The sequence below is a fragment of the Ostrea edulis genome, chromosome 9 (genome assembly GCF_947568905.1).
Source record: "Ostrea edulis chromosome 9, xbOstEdul1.1, whole genome shotgun sequence".
Taxonomy (NCBI): Eukaryota; Metazoa; Mollusca; class Bivalvia; order Ostreida; family Ostreidae; genus Ostrea; species Ostrea edulis.
Window position 1 is genome coordinate 28,550,436 of NC_079172.1, and position 24,865 is coordinate 28,575,300.

The 24,865-nt window shown below is 34.5% G+C and overlaps 2 protein-coding genes across 3 annotated transcripts; one reads left to right on the forward strand and one right to left on the reverse strand.

Moving 5' to 3' along the window:
* Positions 1–313: 313 nt before the first annotated feature.
* LOC125660316 (short-chain collagen C4-like) lies at positions 314–24,865 on the reverse strand. Of its 2 annotated transcripts, XM_056150054.1 has the most exons (6): positions 24,848–24,865; positions 7,240–7,276; positions 4,560–4,799; positions 1,230–1,307; positions 891–1,127; positions 314–777 (listed from the first exon to the last, which is right to left on the reverse strand). In XM_056150054.1, exons 3-6 carry the CDS (start codon positions 4,786–4,788, stop codon positions 533–535), a joined length of 789 nt encoding a protein of 262 aa, XP_056006029.1. In that variant the 5' UTR covers positions 4,789–4,799; positions 7,240–7,276; positions 24,848–24,865; the 3' UTR covers positions 314–532. The 2 variants fall into 2 exon arrangements, with proteins under 2 accessions (XP_056006029.1, XP_056006030.1); XM_056150055.1 differs by lacking the exons at positions 7,240–7,276; positions 24,848–24,865 and adding an exon at positions 7,002–7,074.
* On the forward strand, positions 12,022–16,044 carry LOC130050327 (uncharacterized). Its single transcript, XM_056150057.1, has 3 exons — positions 12,022–12,904; positions 14,130–14,214; positions 14,932–16,044. Exons 1-3 carry the CDS (start codon positions 12,610–12,612, stop codon positions 14,945–14,947), a joined length of 396 nt encoding a protein of 131 aa, XP_056006032.1. The 5' UTR covers positions 12,022–12,609; the 3' UTR covers positions 14,948–16,044.

Below are 24,865 nucleotides of genomic sequence, written 5' to 3' on the forward strand. Positions count from 1 at the left end.
TAGTATTCCAAACTGTGTGCATATCAGTCGATTGGTTTACAAACAAGATAACGAAAGGACAAAACTGACTGTGTATGTATGCGTCTGTACAATTCTCTACGATTTGCCGAATCCTTGCACCTAAAGCATTGTAATTTCACAATGTAGATTTCCAATATGAGTTGCAAATTATCAAATCCCCTCTGTATAGCTACAGACATATATTGTTTGATGTTTACAGAGAATGAAACAATATATCTTTTGTACAATTTTACAGCCTACAGGTACATATTGTGTTACTTTCATTAAACGGTATAAGGTACCAATGAACAACAAAATAAAAGTAGCACAATATTTTCTTTTACATCAGCCAACACATTGTTGTTTCAGACGAATTGTGAGAGTTACAATCAAACAAAAACATAATAAGACATTTAAACAAAACAGAAAATGCCATAATTCATAATCAATCACTTTTGAAAAGGAAATCACTCAATATTAATTCTGAAACCACTCTTTATTGTTTGGAAACATTTACATTTGTACTATAGCTCTACGCCTTTGAGCAGACAGCACATACAAGCTCCCGCCCGTCTACATATGGTGGGCATTTCAATGAGCCACATTTTGCTTCCACTGAATAGAAAAGATAACCTTCTTGGTTAGAATGTCCCCCAGTGATAGTATCGGGGTTCCTATCCACACATTTGTAGGTTGTGGCAGCAGCATGATTATGATATCCCGCCATTAGATATCCATCGTATTCCAATTTCCAACCTTTGTAACATGTTTTCCTTGCTACAGTAATGAGAAACAACAGTTAGGTTTTTAAGTATTTTGGAAATTATCTCGTATATCATTTTTAATGATATTTGAAATATCAATAGATGCATGAAAATGTTCAAACGTACCAGGGAATACTCTTAGAACAGATCTATTATGGACCAGGCAAACAGAGCACGGTACGTCATGTTCATGGAGACTGCGCAAGTTACTCAGTGAATTACCAGTTTCGTATTCTGCTCCATATACATAAGCTTTACTGCCTTGGGTTCCATCTTTGTACCTGCCCCATTCGGGATCTCTTGGTAAACAAAGGGGATCAACGGCCGCTCCCGAGTGAGTATAATATGACCCACCAGTAAATCCTTTCAAAACGGGATAAGTTTGACATATGAATATTGTTGCATTGTAAAATATCACTTCATGACAGAAAATCAGTTCTTTTTTACATCTACATTGACACTTACCAGAAAGAACCAGCTCAGCATTCGATGGACATGTCTTCTTTCCCCATCTTGTATAGACAACGCTTTTGTTTATTTTACCTGCAGTGTACAAAGACAATGGACTCAATATCACATACTTTCATGATTGAAAACAGTGGATACTTTAGGAAGTCATTTTCAAATTGTATTCCACCAAAGAAAAATCAAGCTTCTCTCAGATCACTTAAACATGATGGTGAATATTTTCATTTATGGTATTGAAGATAATCACTTTGTTTTTCTCTTATATATATTTGCAATAGTTAATGGATTACATTTTTGTCAATCACGTGTTCTCGGGCTTTCTGACAAGCAAAAAAAACCTCAAATATATTACGACCACGTCCATTTTGATCAAATTGATATGCAACTTCTACTATTGAGATTTTTTATTCAAAATAAGCAGTAAAAAAGTATTCTTACAAACATGCTATTATTTACTAATCAGCGACTTATTAAGTGGTTTGAAACCTCCATTTTCTAAGATTTCTTACATGAAAGGTGAAGATAACGAAGAGTAAGCAATCTCACAACTCCCATAAGCAATACAAAATATATAGTAGGGCAAACACTGACCCCTGGATACACCAGAGGTGGGATCAGGTGCTTAGGAGGAGTGAGTATCCCCTATCGACCGGCCACACCCGCCGTGAGCCCTATATCCTGATCAGGTAAACGGAGTTATCCGTAGTCAAAATCAGTGTGTCAAAATCGGCCCATAATACATTATAGACGGGTTTTCTTCTTGTCAAGCAACCCACAAGGCTCAAAATGATACAAAGGCATTGCAGGGAAATAAAACAGTGCAAAGTTTAACATTTTCTTTAAGTAATTTAGAAGAGAAGTTATGTTGTATCTTTAACAGGTACATTATTCAATGGGGAATTATATGAAAAAGAATTAGAACTTATGAATAATATTTTTCAACAAAATTCATTAAACTTTTGCCTTTTAGTTAAGAAAATAGCACTCATGATCATAAGATATTAGAAAAAAAATTATATACACCTGAAAAATAGTTATGATAAGATTAATTCTTCATATTTTCATCAAATGAAATTTCATCATCTGCTTGAAAATACGGATGTATATTTAAATTGCTGTTATAAAATCTAGAACTTCATTCAAAATTAAGGATTATCTCCCTCATGTGTAGACCTTATCCTTAGACGAATGACACCATTTTTAGGCACTCTGTTTTTCCCTATAATAGCTCTAACATTTCATTGTTATTTCGGATTTTTAAACATTTTGGTTGAGCATCACTGAAGAGACATTATTTGTCGAAATCCGCATCTGGTGTATCAAAATTGGTACCGTATAAGTTTTACATTATGACCCCTGGGTCGAGGCCTCTGCTGGTGGACTGTTAGTCCCCGAGGGCCTCTATAGCCCAGTAGCTACGTACTTCGTTACTAGCTTGAAAATACGGATGTATATTTAATTGCCGTTATAAAATTTAGAAATTCATTCAAAATTGAGGATTATTTCCCTCATGCAAGGTGAAGATAACGAACAGTGATCAATCTCATAACTCCTACAAGCAATACAAAATAGATAGTTGGGCAAACACGGATCCCTGGACACACCAGAGGTGGGATCAGGTGCCTAGGAGGAGTAAGCATCTCCTGCTGACCGGTCACACCCGCCGTGAGCCCCATATCCTGATCAGGTAAACGGAGTTATCCACAGTCAAAATCAGTGTACCAAGAACGGCTTAACAATCGGTATGAAACACGTCAGACAGCATTTGACCCAATGCGAGATTGTATTGACAAACTAGATCGTTATAACGACCATAGAATTTGCAAAATGCTGACTTCAATCGAGACTGTTGAAATCCCTGTACCATCAACTTGTTTGTAAGTAGCTTACCTCGATTTAAAAACTGACTATACCCAGAACAAGCTGTTGCATATCGAATCAGTTGAGATATATAAACACCATATGCAGGTGATAATGGAATATTGCTACATAAATGTGGGAAGTTGACGATGGAGAAGCTGAAATCATCCCGTTTGTCATGCAGTTGAGTTGTTAGTTTGCCGTTAATGTCTACTTTCAATAAAATATCTAAGTATGAAGCAGAAGTGGACGACTCTGTAGTGTCCTTTATTTCCAGCTCACATGGAAATATCAAATCGACATATGAATGAAAGCTATTATTGTTAATAGACAAAACGTCATCGATATATTTAAAAGTCGAATTGAAGGTCACAGCGAGAGATTTTTTCTTCTCACGTAGAAGTTTTTGAATAAATTCTGCTTCATATGAATATAAAAATAGGTCAGCTAACAAAGGAGCACAATTCGTGCCCATGGGAATTCCAACAGACTGTTGGAAGACCTGATCACCAAAGACCACGAAGATATTGTCAATGCGTAACTCTATCATATTTTTTATTTCAACTTCAGAGTACTTGTGCGTGGAATCAGAGTGGTGTTTAACAAAGTAAGTTTTTGAATGACTGATCACTAGATATGAATATTTCCGTTTTCCGTTTGTGTTGAAGAAGCAACTGTCTATGATGTCAAAAAGTCTAGTCTTTAATTTAACGTGAGGAATGGTCGTGTTGAAAAGTCATAGGTTTTAATGCTATTGATTTGGGAAAAATTCTGTGATTTCAAGTTTACTAAAAGTTCTTTAGAATTTTTTAGAATCCACATTTGATTAACACCACTTCTGGCATATGTAGTCGCACAGTAAGTTTGAAGTTTCTCCTTCACAGCTGTTAACGTTTTTGTGAGGAGCAAAGATAGGGGCTTGGTAGAGCACTTACTGGATCCAGCAATGTATCTTTGTTTGTAAGGGTTTTTATGTAGTTTAGGAATCCAGTATAGGTACGGTAACTCATATTCATTCGACCCATTGACTGGAATATTAAATGTGTCTAAAACTGAAGCATGGTTTTGAAGATCTTATCCTTAGACGAATTTGACACCACTTTTTCTGGCACGCCTTTTTTCCCTATAATAGCTTTAAAACTTCATTGTTATTTCGGATTTCAAACATTTCGGTTGAGCATCACTGAAGAGATCTAATTTGTCGAAATGCGCATCTGGTGTATCAAAATTGGTACCGTATAAGTTTTGCATCATACATAATTAATGTATGATCGGAACAAAGAAATGAATTTGCATCTGGTCACGTTTTGTCAAATACCAAACTTGAACAGACAATCCTTTTTTCACTTCAATTGATTAATGAATTATGCTCTTTCTCATGAGTTAGAAATCTTTATTGTCAAAGGGTATGTGAAACACTCTTTACAGCTGATATAAAATACTTTGTAAAAAGATATAGTCATGTACCTTTTTTCTCAAAATCAGCTTTCATTTGTTCCTTGAATACGTTCATAGATCGCTGCATGGTATTTGTGAACCTTAGGAACTCCTGTTTTAAAGCTTTAATCTGATAATCCCCAAGAACTGACGACAATTGTCCAGACAGGAAGCCATGTAAGATGTCTTTGCAGCTTCCAGTTTGTGTTTCAGCTTGTGAAACATGGACCATCAGTAGGAAGGTGAGTAAAGGCATCATTTTTATGTAAGCTATCAATGAGGGGAATCAAAATAAGTATATGATCAATATCTTAAATAATAAATAGTGCTTATATTCTGACACGCAAAAGCGCATCAAATCGTTCAATGCAATTTTATTGACTTTAAAACAATTCCTGCATTGATTAGAACACCAATTGGATTCAGCTTTTCAATAGAGAAGACAATGTTGAGGGAAGATATGCATCTTGGTTTTATTTTTCGAAAATAAAAACATTAAAAGATTTGTGAAAGTTCTCTGATTAACTAAGTAAATGTACCGGTGTATCAAAAAGGGGAACACAAGTTCACATTATCACCCTGAATTGCATTTAAGGTTTTCAAAAAGAAGATTACGAACCTTCATGTAAACTCAAATAATTTTTAAAAGTTCAGTATTTATTCAAGTAAGAAATTCGAAAATATACATTTGAAAAGGAGCCTGGCTCAGAAAACTTGCACATACTTAACTGTTAAAAGTGATTTCACGTTTTGTTTATTTGTTTTTCGTCCTTTTCAGATCATTTTCTTTTATCAACTGTAGGTGATGTGTTACAAATTTAGACCAATACAGGCCGCTTAGTACCACAACAGGAAATGTTTCTTTAAAGTGTCAACAACTGTAGCAACACAATACCTCTGTTTTAAGGGATCATCTAAACGGCAACTTGTACCCCTAATAGCTCATTTTGTTTTTATAACTATAGTTAACAATAGTAAATAGTAGAAACCTTTTAGAAATCTTAAAATATAATATTATATGTTATCCCTGTGAGCTCGAAATAAAGGACACCACAGAGTCGTCCACTTCTGCTTCATACTTAGATATTTTATTGAAAGTAGACATTAACGGCAAACTGACAACTCAACAGTATGACAAACGGGATGATTTCAGTTTCTCGATCGTCAACTTCTCATATTTATGTAGTAATATTCCATTATCACCTGTATATGGTGTTTATATATCTCAACTGATTCCATATGCAACAGCTTGCTCTGCGTATAGTCAGTGTTTAAATCAAAGTAAGCCACTTACAAACAAGTTGATGGTACAGGGATTTCAACAGCCTCGATTGAAGTCAGCATTTTGCAAATTCTATGGTCGTTATAACGATCTAGTTTGTCAATACAACTTCGCATTGGGTCAAATGCTGTCTGACGTGTTTCATACCGATTGTTAAGCCGTTCTTGGCACACTGATTTTGACTGCAGATCACTCCGTTTACCTGATCAGGATATAGGGCTCACGGCGGATGTGACCGATCAACAGGGAATGCTTACTCCTCCTAGGCACCTGATCCCACCTCTGGTGTGTCCAGGGGTCCGTGTTTGCCCAACTATCTATTTTGTATTGCTTATAGGAGTTATGAGATTGATCACTGTTCGTTATCTTCACCTTGCGTTATACTGTAACAAATTCAAATTCAATGGTGCAATATCCGCTCTGATCGATTCTCAAAATATCACATTGAACATGTTGAATATTCTGCTTACGCAAATCAGTGTCAACGCGTTTTCAAAAGAAAACAAAAATATTCACCATTGTATTGTAAGAAATCAAAGAAAAGCTTACATTGTTTTAGAAATCTAAGTAACAAAAATACCCTACTATAGCAAATCAAAATATCACACTCTCTACTGATTTGAAAGGTTTCATGAAATACACTATTCTTGACTAGCTAATTTGTGTGATACAATGTTGTGTTCAGCAAAATTTTCTAATAAAAAACTATTACGCGTGGAAATGAATTAAGCTATTTAGAACGCTTCGTGCGAAAATCTAGTAGTAGTGGCAATCTACAGCAGGTTTAAATGTTTGTGCTAATATCGTTGATCTGCATATATTGGGTTCCAGGCCCGTCCATGCATTTATCGTTTCACACAGAAAACCCTGAAATAGGTAGTAAATCCATCCTTAGTAATACACTCGGCATTTAAATTTGAGAATCGTAGATTTTTCAGACGAGACCTTGAAAATAAATGTCCCTTGTAGTGGCATGCGTTTGCATGTTAAGGAACCCTCTCTGACTGTCATGGATAGATCTAAATTTGTCGCACTTCATTCACAGCTTCTGATGTATCAATACGTATACAACAGTTCTAAAGGACTTAAAATAAACAAACCAAGCCAATCAGATCGAATCGCATCCTACACAAGTGCACCCAGTATGGTTCGTTTGTATTGACAAAAAAGTAATCTTTATAAACACTTACATTTTGATTTATTTTCCAGAATCAGGAAATCAAACAGTCATTACACATACAGCAGTAGCAATGAAAAAGTTTTAGTATATATGTTTAAAGAACAATATGTTGCATTTCATATATATGGTACGTGACAGAGTAATCTCATTAAAATGTAACTAGATACCTACATTAGTATTTACGACCATTGTTTATTTTCATCACTTGTCCATGTACTAATTAATGATACGTTTTCTTGGTAACTTACTTGATTGAAATATTCTTTTATAGTGAACTTCTGCTCTCTACAAATAAATGACATAACATGAATGTTATCAAACTGATTCGTTGATTTTGTAAAGACAAAGCCTTCTTTGTTGACATACATATACATACGTACATGTCATCTGAAACACAAATATTCTTGCTGGATCTTTCTTGGTTTGGAAAAGAATTAGATGCAATGACTCTCAAGTCAATGAATCTGCATTCGTTTTTCAATTGGCGACAGAACTTCATTTCTATTAGGAAAAGCTGAAGATAAGGAAGAGTGTTCAATCTCTTAATCCAACAAAGACTATGAAAGATTATGGTAAGCATGGGCTCCTCGACATACCATAAATGGGGTACGCACCTAGGAGGAGTAAGCACCGCTGTCGACTATCCATACCTGTCGTGATCCCTATATCTTGATCAGATAAAGGGATCAATCCGTGGTCAAAATCATATGTAAAGAACGGCTTAACAAGTGGTATGAAATACGTCAGACAGCATTTCACCCAATGACAGTTTGTAGTTCTAAATTAGATCGTTATTACGACAACAGAGTTTGAAAAATGCTTAAATAAGACTGTTAAAACTGCCGTAACATCAGCCTACCCGGTACATGTCAGTAGCTTCCCTCCATTTGAAAACTCATCATACGCAGAACACGCTCTTGTGTATCGAATTATCTGAGAGACATTCACACTATATGCAGGTTAGAATGAGATATTACTACAGAAATATGGGTAATTAACGATGGAGATGCTGAAGTCAATGCCTTTGTCAAAAGTTGAGGTGTTAGTTTGTCGTTATCTCAGTTGAAAGTCACAGAAGGGGTGGGAATTTTTCTTCGCATGTAAAAGCATTTGAATAAATTCTGCCTCGTTCAAATATAAAATAGGTCAGCTAATAAAGGGGCACAATTCGCGTTCATGGGAATTCCAATAGACAGGTGGAAGACCAGCTCACCAAAGACTCCTAAGTTATCGTCTATAAGGAACTCCAGCATCTTTGTACTATCCATTACAGAGTACTTTTGTGTAAATCAACAGCATCAAAACGTATGACTTCAGCACTTCAGACGACAATTCATCACGATAAATGAAAGACTAGATGTTTTAACAGCACAGTCAGCAGCACACAAAAAACTATTCCTATCTTGTACTCATTCAACTAAACCATAATTTTCTCAAACACCACTCTGAGTATACGCACTCTGAAGTTGATAATGAAAATATGTTGGAGTTCCCCGTTTCACAACATCTCTGCAGTCTTTAATGATACGGTCTTCCAACAGTCTTCTGGAATACCCATAGACAATATGTTCCTTCTTCTTTTGGATATGTTATTGAACATTAATGTTTACGGCAAACTAACAACTCAATTTTGTGACAAACTAGATGACTTCAGTTTCTCCATCGTCAACTTCCCATATATGTCATATGTACCAATATATGTCATTGTCATGTAAACATGTTGTTTGTATTTCAACTGATTCTATACGTAAGAGCATGTTCTGGGTATGATCAGTTTTAAATCCAGTCAGTCTGTTGACATGAAGTTGATGTTAATGGGATTTCAACAATCTTGTTTAAAAATCAGCATTTCGCAATTCATATGGTGTCAGAAATTAAATAAATGCTATGTCAAATTCTAAGTCTACAGGGTTAGATGCTATTTTTGTAAACCTGTTGAAAATTATCTCGGCTTTCGTCTTGCCGAATACGATTTTTTTCAAGGACCCTATATATTCCCGTATTACCCCTCTAAGTATCTACATGTACATAACTAATTATGTGTAGTTTTCAACACTGTGTCTTTCTACTGTAACATTCCTCAACAAAATGAGGGTGTAGTGAAATAGAAAAGGTCGTGTGTTAACTGCCAAGAACATTTTTGTAACTTCTCATTCGTCTGTTGCGTATTTTCCAATCTACTCATCTATACTTTAAGTGATCTGATTTTAATGTTGTTCGGCCAGGGAATTACTTTAGTGGCAAAGGGACACTTACATTACCCTCGAATACAAAACACTGGACGCTGGTATCAAAATTCGCCGAACCTTATTCAGTAGTAACTGTTCTTGTGACAAAAGTAAGTTTATTGTCATGCGCTATAGAGTTTGTTAGGAGTATCAAAATTCAATGCATATCATTAAAAGTTCTAGCTCAAAAGAATCTTTGCTATAAGAAATTGTGGTAAAATCACAAAAGGGTAGAGATCATGTGATACTTTACTTCACAGCGGCAGAGGAAAGGCTAAAGGAATGCTGTAGAAAAAACAGTTGAAACAGTTGTTTCCATTGTTAGTGAGGGGCCTCCCATCTCTATTAAAGTTTTCCTCTCCATACATTTCGTTGGAGATGAAAACTATTTTTTCCATGCTCGAAGACACCATATTAAAAGCAGGATAGTAATTAGCCCCTGGAAATCAGTAGCTGAAGTTAAGTCATTGATGTCATTCCGATGGTCATTTGCATAGATAACAATATGACGAATCTTTCTCACTATCTCCATGTCAAAGTAGAATATCCATGGCACAGTCTTGTGCCCAACTCCATGCAGATGGACACCATAGTTCCTTCGTGACATGACTGCTATTATATTTCATGCAGTCTTTCATGTATATGGTGTCAGGAGTAATGTATTAGTGCGGATAGTGTGTATAGATCTTCCGTACATAGATCCCCATGTCTACCCAAATGAAAATAGTAGAACAAATAATATCTTCATAATATGTGATTAACCCGTCAATCAACTTCAAAAGTCATTCTAATGCCAGGTTTTGCTTCCTGTAAGTTTTTTTTAGATGAACACTAGCGAGATACTGAATTATCCCAGTCAATGGATCGGATACTTATACTGGATTCCTAAGCTTCAGAAACACCCTTACAAACAAAGATATATTGCTGGAACCAGTATGTGTTCTACCAAGGCCTCTTTGCTCCTCACGAAAACATCAACAGCTTTGAAGGAGTAACTTCAAACGTACTGTGTCACTATATATGCCAGAAGTGGTGTAAATCAAATGGGGATTCTAAAGAAAAATCTAAAGAACTTTTAGTAAACTTGAAATCGAAAAACTTTTCTTAAATCAATAACACCAAAACGTATGACTTTATAACAATTTACAAGACCATTCCTCTCGATGGATTAAATACTACACTTCTTGACATATGTACTGTTACTTCTTCAACAAAAGTGGAAAACGGAAAGATTCATATCCAGTGACCAGTCATTCAAAAAATTGAAACACCACTCTGATTCCACGTACAAGTCATCTAAAGTCGAAATACAAAATATGCTGGAGTTCCTCATCGACAACATTTTCGTAGTTTTTGGTGATAAGGCCTTGCAACAGTCTGGCTTGAATTCTGCTCCTTTGTTAGCTGACCTGTTTTTATATTCATATCAAGCAGAATTTATTCAAAAATGTCAATGTGAGGAAAACATGTCTTGCTGTGCCCTAAACTTTGATTTTGCCCAACTCTTTATTTGTGAGTTATGACATTTGTCACCATTCGTTATATTCGCCTTCCATACAACCACATAACATGACTTAAAAGAAAGATGTTATTAGTATATGAGAAGCCTTTTACTGGTTATTTACATTTGATATATTTGATTTCGTCCAAGTCAGGCATGTTAAACCAGAGAGGGGGCACTTTTAATTTTTCATAAAGTTGATTTTCGCTATTTCTACGTGCAGAGTTATTTTCTCATGCAAGATAAAATTGTTTACCCCACCATCATGTACATTTTAATAAATAATGAATTGAAGGAGGAAGTTTACCACCCCAACCCCTCAGCCTGTGCTTTTAGTTTGGATTTTCTTGGGTCCTGTTTATTTATTTTTGTTTGATTGTCCAGAATTTTAGACGATTTCCTCTCTGCTCCGACACCTCAGAAAAGCTATGATATGTAATTGATACTCTTTTTCAGTTTTATGTGATACAAATATGATGTTCAGTCAAATGTCTGACAACTTTCTTGCATATATACTGAAAAAAAGTATATCTATTTTGATTTATTTTGATCAGCTCAAGATATGATTGAATATGATATATTAAGCTACAAAATCTGGTGTCTAATTCAAACAATACTTGAACACTGTTACCCTCCATAGCCCTTAGGCCAAATATTTGCCCTTGAGTCACAGGTCAAGAATCGACCTTTTGATGTGAACTGCTTTTTATATCACCTTCTTCAAATTATGTGGTGATGCGGGTTAGAATAGGTCCTCAGTACCCCTTGCTTGTCATGAGAGGCGACTAAATGGGACGGTCCTTGGAATGAGACTACTAAACCCGAGGTATCGTGTGACAGCAGGTGTGGCACGATAAAGATCCTTCCCTGATCAAAGGTCATAGGTGCCGAGCATAGGCCTGGGTTTTGCAGCCCTTCACCGGCAATGATGACGTCTCCATATGAGTGAAATATTCTCGAGAGGGCGTTAAACAATAATCAAATCAATCAACTTCTTCAAAACTTGTATCAAAAAGGATTTGATAAAGTTTAGTGGAAAACCATTTGTTATAACAAATGACGAATAGAGATTTTCAACGTGACCTTTATAATGCTAAGCAATAATATTCATAGTGCCAAAAGTCTTCTGAAAGCACAAAATACAAATAATTAATTCCTTGTCATAGGTTCCTTTGCTACACTCAAGACTCTACACAGGGATTTTCTTTTTAGATCCCTTTTGCTAGTGATTTGTATGCAATACTACAATACAATTATTAATGATATGATGACGCTAAACGACCATAGGGAGGCTTCTGAACCCATCTGAAGACGGTTTCAGAATATCAATATAAAATAAGGAAATTTATACTCCAAAACTAAGCGAGATATATGGTGAAAATATAGCTACCCTTATTATTTTTAGACACACATATCACAGTATGAAAGTTACATCCATAGTAGGTCAAAACAACAATAGTTTTACTACAGCGAATCAACATAAACACGTTTCACAACACACAATAATGATATTGAAATATCCACACAACCCCATCACACATTATCATCACCATTGTTTTATCATTATTTTGTATGTACATGTAAATGACGAATCTCATATATATGTTTATGCCATAACCATAACACGATTCTGATTTATTAATGTAAAATAGGAGATGGATTTAGTGCTAGCACTTGTTTCCGAATCCTATTCATTTTGCATATGTTTGTATTTTTCATATAATGCTTCATTTAATAAATATAGTTTAAACCAACACACAATCAGGGCATTAATGTTTGTGCTATACACAACTTTTCCCCGCAATTACGTCACAGTTGCTGAGTGCAGACATTATCGGTCACGTGACGCATCCGTCATTACAACCGTGAAACCGTGAGCGTCCTTAGAAATGTACACAGGTGGAGGTGGAGAATCGCGTGCGGTTTTTAACTGCACTAATAACAGAAAGAAACTGTATTTATGGAAGCAATCTATATGCCAAGAACATGGTGATATTCCTCACAAAGATTGCCCCTGCGTCGTGCCATACAGCCTACACACGATGCCGAAAATAGAAGAAGAGAAACTGAAATGGGTGCGGGCATTACATCGACACGATTTGCCAAAGAATGTGTTGGTGTGTTCAACGTATTTTATTGACGGGCGACCAACAGCACAAAACCCAACACCCAGTCTTAATTTAGGTTTGTTTACAACTTCGCTGTATGATATAGTTTTAAAATAGAAAGTACAGAAGACCAGGCCTGTCTACACATTCACCCCGCTGCATGTAGGCCTGTTAATGTTATGACCCACCACGTTTCAGTATAATTTTTTTTTTAGAGTTTGACATATATCTCTTCAGTGTGTACACATGCATAAGAACTTGGTTAATTATGTTTTAATATGAAAGAAATTTAACCGCAATTATGAAAGGTTATGTGTAATTTGAACTATTTTCGAAAAAGCAAAATTTGGATCATAACTCAAAGACTACCAAGAGCTTGACAGATAGGGTTTATTTTCAAAATTTGTCTTTGTTATTATAAGGTTGTATACTAAGACCATTGAGTTAGTAGGACAATTTTAACTTGTGTTTGTATAAATATTTAAACATCATACAAATATTACAATCATTCTGAGTAAAAATAACACATCTGAAGGTTGGTAATTCTAATTAGGGTCATACTGCATATAGTTGAGCAACTTGAGGGTAACATTTTACCCTGAGAAAACCATTGTCAATCAGACTGTTGTCAATTGAGACACATATGAGATCAATCTAATTAAAATCAGTCTCAGATCTTCTCTAACTGTTACACTGGAACGGTTAGAGAAGAGCTGATTTTAATTAGATTGATCTGAGATTGACAATGGTTTTCGAGGGATGAAATTTTCAATCAACTACATGTATAATATCATATTTCAATTTTTCAAAGCGCTCAAATGGCATATTTTACAAATCTACAGTGAACCGTACACGCTCAAATTTGACTCATGTTATCATTTTTACAATATCACCTGTCAAGTAATGTTTCCTGTTGCAAGATAAATATTACCCTGGATCACATGCTTTTTACTCTCAAGGTGAAACATGTTTTGTCAGTTGTTTCTTTGGCAATCAGATTAAGTATTTTACATTAGGCCAATTAAAATTATCCCCACCAGCCCCTCAAAAAAGGGTCCACCTCGATTTTTTTTTTCAAAAAAATAAAATCCTCCAACCCATCCCATATTTTTTGTGACCCCAGATGATAATCTACTAATTCAGTTGAATTGGCCTTAATTAAAGTGTAACAAAGAAGTATGTATTCCAAGACTGTTACTTTTTTTATTAAAAAAAATAATCATGAATGTAATTCTATTCTAGCTGTATTTACTATATCTGTGTAAACTTTTATATATTTATATTTTAAGAATGCATTGTAGGTTATAAAGCTCTCGTCAAAGTTGGCCGTCGACTTCTGAAGAGAAAGTTTGTTGCACAGAAATTAGAGATGGTGGGAACAGATGGGTATGTATTATTTTTTGACTCCAATTGATCATAGAGCAGATATAAGCCAATTTTATGTCAAGTAAAGCAAATTTTTGAACTGTCATTGATGAAAATATATTAGAGGTTGAAAATATATATATATATGTTATTAGCTCACCTGAGCCAAAGGCTCAAGTGAGCTTTTCTGATCAAAATTTGTCTGACGTCATCATAAACTTTTCACATTTTCGACTTCTTCTCAAGAACCGCTGGGTCTATTTCAACCAAACTTGCCACAAAACATCCTTGGGTAAAGAGCTTTCAAGTTTTTTTTTCAAATGAAGGGCCTCTCCCTTTCAAAGGGGAAATAATCACAAAAATGCAAAAATAGGGTGGGGTCACGTGAAACAATTAGAGCCACCATGCCAAAATCTTTTCGTGAGAACTATCCAAAAACCATAGTCATAATTGATTGCGCTGAAACTTTCATCCAACGAGCAAAAAACTTGAAGACAAGAGGAGAAACATACAGCCACTACAAGTCCAACAACACAGGAAAGTATTTGGTTGGTATTGCACCACATGGACAGATTATGTTTATATCTAAAGGCTTTGTAGGAAGATCTAGTGAAAAAGCAATTGTGGAAGAGTCTGGCATTTTAAATTACCTTCTTCCTGGGGATGAAATTATGGCGGATCGAGGTTTTACCATTGATGACTTACTCTTTCCCTTCAAAGTGAAACTTAATATTCCAGCTTTTACGAAAGGTAAAGACCAACTTTCAGAAGAGGATGTAACAGAGACGAGACGAATTGCCACTGTACGGATTCATGTGGAACGGGCTATTAGACGTTTAAAAGTGTTCCGCATACTTAGTCAGGTAGTTCCTGTTACCTCTGTTAAGAAACTCAGTGACTACTTGATTGTTTGTGCTGCATTCGTTAATCTGAGATCTGACCTTATCAAAGATAAAGATGATAACTGATAGTTATGCTAAAATTTTAAACTCTAGTCAGCTTCACTAATGTTAATGATGCATGCATTAACATATTGTAATATGATATTATGTAATAATTCCAATGTTATAAGTTAAAACTGTTTTGATTGGACAAAAATAAAGCTGAACGATTGTTTACACATCAATAAATCCGAAAACGCGATGTATTCATACACGCCTGAAAACAAATAACATAGTGCGGGGAAACTATTCAAATGTTTTCAATTGTTACTAAAGTGAATAAATTGGAATTATAAGAATCAAACAATCTTTTAAAAGAATTTATCGATGTGTAAACTCCGGACATTTTACTCACAAACTTAACATAAAAGTGCTTCACACTTTTATTCAGTTTGTGAGTAAAATGTCCGGAGTTTACACATCGATAAATTCTTCAAAAAGAATGTTTAATCCTATACAAGTTCATAATGTTTTATTTTTTCACAGCCTTGAAATGTCTTAAATGCCAATGTATTTTGGACATATATTTGATTAATCTTTGTAAATTACAACCATATTTGGAAATTCAGTATCATTGATATGATATACTGTACATTATAGTAATACTAGCTATAAGTTTTTGGTGTAGAATTTTTTTGTTGCAAAATTGCATAGGCTTTTAATGAAGCAAAATTACATTATTGTCTTCCCGAACAAAAATTGATTTCTATATATAATGCTTTATATTCAATAGAACCAAAATCCTTATTTTGATGAAATCTTGAACTTAATTTTGATTTTATCAATGACTATGGTTAAAGTTGCATACAAAACTAACATAATAGCACATATTTACAACAAAATAAAACTTTCAGATTGAGAGCTATCATATTTATTATCAAGATATTTGTGTATGATTAAAGTTAATACTGTAAATACTGTGTGTGGTTTTATCACTTGTTTCAAATATCATTAGGCTGCTCCTTTTAGCCTTTTTATTATTGAACATTTTAAGTTTAAAAAGACTTAATACATGCTCAGTAATGAATAACTAACACAGATTGAAAAGACATTTGACTATAATTTCAGCAATCATGTTATCAAAAACACAATCCTTATCAATATGCATGTATTCAATTTGAAAATTTAATATATTTTTTACTAATCGTCAATCTGCCAGATTCAAAGTCATCAACTACTCTCGGTAAAAGTTTGTTGAAGTAAAATAAGCGTAGTCTTGAAATTGCCGATTCACAAAACTGTTGGTCATGTTTTACTTCAATGACCTTGTATTCATTAGTTGTCCATATAACAAGTTTGCACAACTGCATATGTGTTACATGCAAAGTTAATTGTATTTGTAGGTAATACCCCCATGAACTATTATGTTTAACATACATTGTACCATTTTCCAAGGATTTCACAACATCATATCTACCAACTGTAAATAAACTGTCAAGTGTCTGGTCATCCTTAAGTATTGGGCATTTTATTTCTAAAAGACACTGTGAACCACCAACACCAGTTATTATTCCATCTGGGAAAACACTTAACCAGGGCTCTTCAAATGAAACTATAGTACCTGCATCTTCTATATGCAATCCTGATGAACGCAATTGTTGTTTGGCAAGAATTGCACCTTCCTGGCCATGCTTGGTGAATTTGTTTCCTTTGAAGGAAGGATATAAGTGTTCTCTAATGAAGTTATCACTGTTTGTAGTGTCGCGGATGGGAACCTTGTTCGCACTACTGCCAGTTATTCTAATTTTTCTACTGTTGTGCCACAATTCTGATTCACTTTCTGAAATAGTTGCCATTGATAATGACTTGATTTGAGCATCAGTGAGTTTTATGTACTTATTATAAAATTGACTACACTTTTTACATGATAGATCACCAACATGCTCAGTATGGGGTTCAGAGGAAGGCTCAAATAGAGTTGTGTCTAATTTTGCATGCACAGATTTACTTAAAAGTGAATTTTTTAAAGAAAATAATTCTTTAAGTTCAGAATTTTCCACAAAATATTTTAGAGATTGGTGAGACACAAACATTGGAAATACTGATTTTATGTTCTGTGGTTTTTCAGCATTATTGTTAATGTTACTGCCATATTTCGGTCTTTTAAAGTCCATCTCCTCCAGTACACCCGGTTCCAGGTTTCTCGTTGAACCCTTGTTCCATTGCATATGCTCATCGGTACAGGACTTTCCTGTTAGACCCAGCTTCACAGCATATTCAATTTTCCAGAGAAGTGCACCTACATGGCTACACGTTTTACTGTTCCCCGCCATGCATGAACAGCCACCAGTTAAAATCGTGCCAACCATGTCACAGAGTACCCATGCATTGTGAAAGTCTGAGTTTACTTTTTGTGACGGGCGCACTTCTGATTTTAGAACAGCCCTATCATTGATGGCGAAATGAAGAATTTTCCCAACGGAACCGCTCTTAAAATAATTATAACTGTCCAACGATTTGTAATTTTTCATTTCTTCGCCGTCACAAGATCTACTCAAAATCAAATAATTGTAAATATCGCCGTACTCTACTTGCGGCCATTCGCGAATATCATCCTTCCATTCTTGGTGTTTGACGTCTTTTGGGGACGAAATCAATCGATCCATGTCATTTTTACATTGATGTTGATTCATATTTTACGTAAACAAAAGATCTGATAGAGTTTCATATAGTATACTGTGGTAGTGAGCTTGTTATTACAGTTGTATATGTTATCGGTGAATGGTTGCTACGGAGTTCGATTAACCAGCGTCACAAATGTAATGGCGGCTACGTTAGAAACGACACCTCTCGGGGTGAAATTTTACTACGGGAAGTAACTGAAAAAAGTCATGTATAGGCGTACTATCTTTACCATAGTAAATCAAAATATACAGCTGATTTGTAATGTAATTCAAAGTTTCATATGTTTAACAGCAATATAATGTTTTACTAAACCTTTTTCTTGATATTATTGTATAAACTGTTCATAGTTAATATTTCAAATCAAGAACTTTCAGGAGAATCAATAGAGTGACTTTGCCTAGGCTATCACTGATAGTACCCAAAAAATTGCACCTGCCACTCTAAATTCGAATTTTCTGGATCCGACCATGTAAAATATGTTTGTTTGACTACTACAATATTTGACCGTAAGTCTGAATGTTTTTATTTTACATTATCCTCTCTTTAAACACTTAATGTGAGATATGATCTACATGTAACACGCACTAGCTAAACTGAATTAAGCATTTAAAAATACATACTCCATCAGATCCAGGCATAGTACAGATGATGATAAAATTTAAAATACAGATTGATTCTTTGATCTTTTTTTTTTTATGAAAATCAGTATGCAGGACAGTGGATTATAGATACCATAGGTCACTACAAACATAATAAATTTTATGTTATTCATTAACATTAATCGACGTATTGCTTTTAAGTGCAATATAATACGTAATAGATTTATATAAATGGCGATGTGCATTGAAAGACATCTTCATAAATATGAATGCGTGAAATCGATATATATTTTGATTCATATATTTTGACTTCAATACAGATTTTCCCCCACAGACATTTTGCAACATCCAAATACGACCTCGTGTCCACCCACTGCCATGTGTTCAGTATTCCATCTGTTACAAACTATCGATTTAAGCATAGTTTGTTGATGGGTTTAAGGTTATCAAGTAGTCGAATATTTGTAAAAGTTACGAAATGTATACGTTGAAATGTTTAAAATTGAAATTGACAAAGTTTTAAAAGTTCTTGAGATAAATTTGTATCAATAACGTTTGGGAAGTTGGAGAGGACAATTTAAGATTGGTGATTAACAAATACTTCTATAATATAATGTTTAAGTTATGTATTTCTATGAAGTTGTATTATGGCATTTTAGGTCAAGATCTGAAATCACGAACATCCATTAGTTATGTGGATATATCTTTCGTCACGTTATGAAACCCATGTCATGGCTACCCTTCCTGTTTTCTCCTCTCAAGAAACATTAGATAGAACACATATATGTACTACCCCATTCACGACAAGTTCTATAACTCCGTTATGTTTGTAAACCACTGAACGTCAAGTAAAATCCATAGTACTCTACCTTCGATTAATATTTCTTAATTCGATAATTAGTATGGATGTTGTTTTTGATGGCGTTTCGTTCTTTTCCATACGTCGAATGGCGTGTCTTGAAACAAATGTTTGTCCAAGTCCGATTATATCCTCGAATTTTAGATCACATCTTCAATGAGAGGAATTTCGGATGTGAAGATAATTGTGAATTGTCTGTGCCTAGCACTGCGATTTTCTCAAGTACTCTCGATTGTCTTCAATTTTCTTGTTATAAGAAAGAAAAAACATGTGCAACTCCGCTTCCTTATCATATTCCACGATACAGGAACAATTGAAGGTATTATTTGTAACCCATTATTTTTATCGATGCTGTATAATTCAAATTCGGTCAAATAACACTTGATTGTCAGTGACCGATACGATGAGACAGATAAATTTTAGATATTTAATATAATACAATCACAATCAATTACGTGCAAAACTCAAACCAAAATATTAAACACATATCACGTGTGAGCGTGGTATTAATCAAACCGAAACTACTAGCGAAATATTTACCACCCAAAGCAAGATAAAAGCAGTCCCACGTTATGATGCCGAAATTCTCAACAACAGTGTGGATACTATGGTTATGGCTGAAAGATTTGCAAGATCAAACAATTATTACTTTACAAACGGAATTGAATAGAGTACCTCGAAATCGAAGAAATGGGCGGCGTGGAAACACTGTTTGTATCCAATGGATAAACAACACTGAAAAAACTTTAACATGTTGATTAACTAGATCTAATCAAGAAACTGACACTTTTTTACCTTTCACTATCTATGAATTCAAGTATAAACATCGGCAAGATAGATACGTTACGTAGTCACTTCCACTGATAACAGTGACATCTTGACTAAAAATACTAATGTAATCACGTCTCACTTTTTTCTGGATTATCATCATGTTATACATATCCAGACTTAGTATTGGGATATTTTCAAAATGTTAGAATTGCTCGTTTCACGGTACACAATTTAGATAGCAAATTCATCTTTTAACAATTTTTTTTCGAGAACTGTGTGTATGCAAACGATACCTGGTTGATGAAAATAATATAGTTCTTTGTTTTTATTTAACGGTATCCTGATTGTCTATCATATGAGACAGATCGAAATCTATTTTTAGGGAAGACGTTTTAAGTTGAAAGAGAACATAAGCTTTCAAATCAAGTGGGTGCAATTTGGATGACAGGAAATATACAAAAAGAATGGTTTCATACTTGGTAGAAAATGAGACAATTACCATGCCCGTCTCGGTAAAATACAGACGAAAAACTCATAAAACCATTTGCGGTGATCATGAGCTTAAGCGGATTAACTTGAGAATGAACTTGAGTTGCTCTAGTTTAACCCTTAATTAACTAGATTGTGTTCTGCCATAACGAAAAGTGGACTCAACTAATCAGTCGTTTACTGAATAATTTCAAAATGAAGTGGAAGAACTTCCAGGTCTGGGGCACGAAAATACATCAACTTAATGTATTAAAAGCTTTGGCTACAAAAGGGAAATATTGTCTAGATACTGTAAGGCAAGTGTTGATTCAATTGCTTTTTATGTGAACATGAGCCTTCAAATCATGTGCCCACCGACATGGCAATGAACCCACTAATATCTGAAAAAGTAATGAAAAACACGACTATTTATTGTATTTTAAAATGTGTGTATCTTGAACAAAGTCAAATAGAAAGTGTTTCAGTTTTTCCCCAAATGACATTAAGATGACATTTAAGACATACTTAGTAAGAATTTGATATATTTCTAAAACACTCCTAGCGCATATTTTAGGAAAAAGCATGCTTACTGGCACTCCACAACATTTCAACACGACATAGGTGAGATAATTCCCAGTATCAACGCAGTTCCTCAATCATTTCAAACTCATACGTTAGGTAGACTAAAATATGTTATAGAATAAGATGTCCCCCCAAAAAAACAAACACTTTAAAAACTTCCACAGGTATATTTCAAATGACATAGAACCATGGTATCAGGATGTCTCTGGAAGTGCCATGGGTTAATAAGGGTTAAACTTCAGAGTCGACATGTTTCTTCCAAGCAATATAGTCTTGTTTGGATCCAGTTTTTCCAGTTCTGATATAACTGCCTGATACTGTACAATGTAGGACTCAATCTGGTCCCCCTATTGTGGGAATCTGTTTCCACATAACTGCTGTATAATTTGGTACCTTGCTATTGGCAGCCACAACAAGGAAGCTATTCCTACAATGATGTCCAACACTTATCCGCATGTGTCACTGATGCCACTATCATTGATGAATCTGATGGCAGTGATGATAGCATTATTGAGGAGTAGGAATATGGATTCTTGTCAATCTGATTCTTGTCACCCTTGCCATAAATTTTTGCTGTACATATTATATCATCCTGAAATTCAAATTACTCCAGTATTATATCATTATCAAAACTATATCATAAATGGCCATCGTAAGGCCAAAAAAATTATATATATGATAATTGGTTTCCACTTTCCCGACCTACCCTAATTAAAAATTCTGTTGCCCTAACACATTTTTTTCTATTCTCACAGATTTTGCAAATGTCATCACTACAACAAGAATATATTTATTGACTTATGAAGCTATTCATTATGCACTAATACCAGACAGATTCCAAAACACAGAAACAGTTTTCGTTTACAGTAAATTGAAGAAATGTATCGATTCATCATATAACTTTTATTTGATTACTAAATAATAACTAAGTTAAGTTTAAACATAGTAGAATACTAGAATACCAAATCATTCGAAAATTATTCAACCTATAACCCCCCACTGGCCTACGTTACCCCAGAGACATATACCATTATGGAAATATACATCTATATACAATTATATGTCTTTTTAACCTATACAAATACTTTTTAGACCATACAATGATACATGGAAAGTTCAAAGTGTAAAGTGAGTCAAACATCATGTAAGAAAATTCAAATAGACCCGAGAAGGTCATGCACTCGGAATTGAAAATGGCATGATCGTGAAACAGCTGATTTTTCTGATCAGCTGATATACATACAATTTTAAATCTTAACAATATATAATTATAATAGATAAACAATAAATATATGTTGACAACAGTTAACAGATTTGTTGTGGGATTTCCAACAGCTCAATGCGTGAATATTATGAGTTTATGTCAACACACCACAGGCGCACCATACTATTCGTTCCATGCGACTTGTTTATTATTATTAAGAGCAATTGGTCCACCTATTTGGTTACAGAGTTTAACGAGTAGAGGTGAAGTATATTCATATTTCTAAAACTTCCGTTGAAATGCGATGAGTACATCCTCTGCAACTTCCACGAACAGCGCAAATAGGCTAACGGCGCGGCGTGTGAAAATGGCCGAATGAAGGATTGAAAAATATGGTGTGCCATTCGGGCTATAAGTAAAATAACCTTATTGCGTATTGGGAAAGAAAATTTCTTTTTCAAGATCTTATTATATATTAAACCACTCATTGCATAATTATGTTTTACAATACGTTACCACTTCTAATAATCATAGCGACGTTGTATGACGCAGTCTTAAAAAGTAGAGCAAATTATAGGATTTATACTAGTAATGTAAACCTAAAAATAGTGTTCTTTCACCAACCCTACATATAAAAACCAGTACATTATAGCAAAAGAACATGTTAGAGAATATTTCTAGCAAAAAATTATTCACTTTGGACGTTAGGCCGAATTTTGATAAACATGGTCTTAGTCCTTTACTTCACTGTTTACAACGCATACATAGTCGTGGATCCAGATTGTCAAAAGAGAAGGCAATTTTTAGGGCTTATCTGGATTTGGGTTTTCTTTTTCGAAAAGAAAAACATGAAAATACTTGCAAAAGTTCACTGTAATTATCTCAGAAAATGTATCTTAAAAAGTCTAGAGTGGTATCATGAATTAAAATTAAGCTTATACAAAATAAGCTTACGAATCTTTCTGTCAAATTAAACACTTGTATTTTGAACAGGATTTTGAAAATTCATAGGTTGCATTCTAGAGGGGGGCCTAGCTCATCGAGCTTGCACATGTTTGATTGATCCAAGTTTTTTCAAGGTTTGTTTATTTGAGTTACGTCCCTTCTAGAATTTTTCGTTCATATGGAGAAGTCGCCATCTATAGGTGAAGTGCCACGAATTTAGACCTATGCAGGTCGCTTAGAGCTTCATCAGTGAGTGTTATCTAACGCGTCAACATATAGTGACACGTGCCTTTGGGTTTAATGTCTTAGCTAAAAGGCCTTGTATCCCTAACTGTATATCTTATTTTATAACTAAAGCTTACTACAGAAAACAGTTTTACTATGCTATATTGCATTAACATTTTCAATGTCTATTATGGTGCACTATCCGCTGTAATCAAAAAATTGCATTCAACAAATTCAAGATTATCATATCTCATAGCTCTATCCTTGAACGAATTTGGCTCTAGTTATTTTGACACTCTAGTTTTCCGTTTAGCTCTTACAAGTTTACTGTTATTTCAGATTTCCAAAATGTTGACTTCAGCATCACTGAAGATACATTATTTGTCAAAATGCGCATATGGTGCATCAAAATTGGTACCGTATAAGTTTTACATTCAAGAATACCAAAGTGTCAAAGCGTTTTCAAACAAAAATCAAAATATCAACCATTGCACTTTAATAAATCAAAAGGATAACATACTTTTATAGGAATTCAAAGTACCAAATTATTCCATTATTGCAAATCAAAAAATAAATCACGCTCTATTGATTTCAAGGGTATTACGTGATAAAGTTTTTCTGGCTTGCTAATTTTTATAGTAGGATCTTGTGTTTAGCAGAATTTTGCTGTAAAACGAATCACATGTGTAAATAAGTGTAAGACATTGAAAATGTGTCATGCGAAAATGTTTACAATGATTTTCTTTTGGAAGACGTAACAATCTACAGGAGTCTTGTAATTTTAAAATGTCTTTCCAAGGATATAGGTGTTCGGAACACCATGACCCGTTTATTCCTTGGTCGTATCACACCTAAACCTTTAAAATACCCCCATCACTATACGCTCAGAATTTGGAATTGAGAATAGTGGGTCTCTCAAAGTAGGCCTTAAACACAAATGTCCCTTGTGGTGGCATTCGTTTGCATGTTACGAAACTCTTTATGGTACGACCCTAGGCCCAGTTGCACGAAGATAAGTTGAGTTTAACTGAGAGTTAGCGTCTAGCTAATGTTATATAAATGTAAGAGTTACATGTCTTTTACAGTTAATTAACCGCCGTGCAACTTAGTTCTGATCGCAATAGACTGGTTTGAAGTCCTACTTACCTTAAGCTCGTTATGTCTCGATATGAATAAAAAAAATATCTAAAGAACATAAAATGAACAAACAAAGCAAATCATATTGCAACACATAGTTGTCTCTACAGTATGATACAAATGTCTTCCCAGTATGGGTAACAACTTTCTGAATTTAACAGACATTACACGTTCCATAATCAAATCAATAAACTGAGTTGTTCTCGAGAAGTTATCGGATATGGGTGGGGTTTTTTTTTCTTGTACTTTCTAAATTATGGACAATTGCATATAAAGAACGTACTATCTAAACACTTACATCTTGAGATAGTTTCCG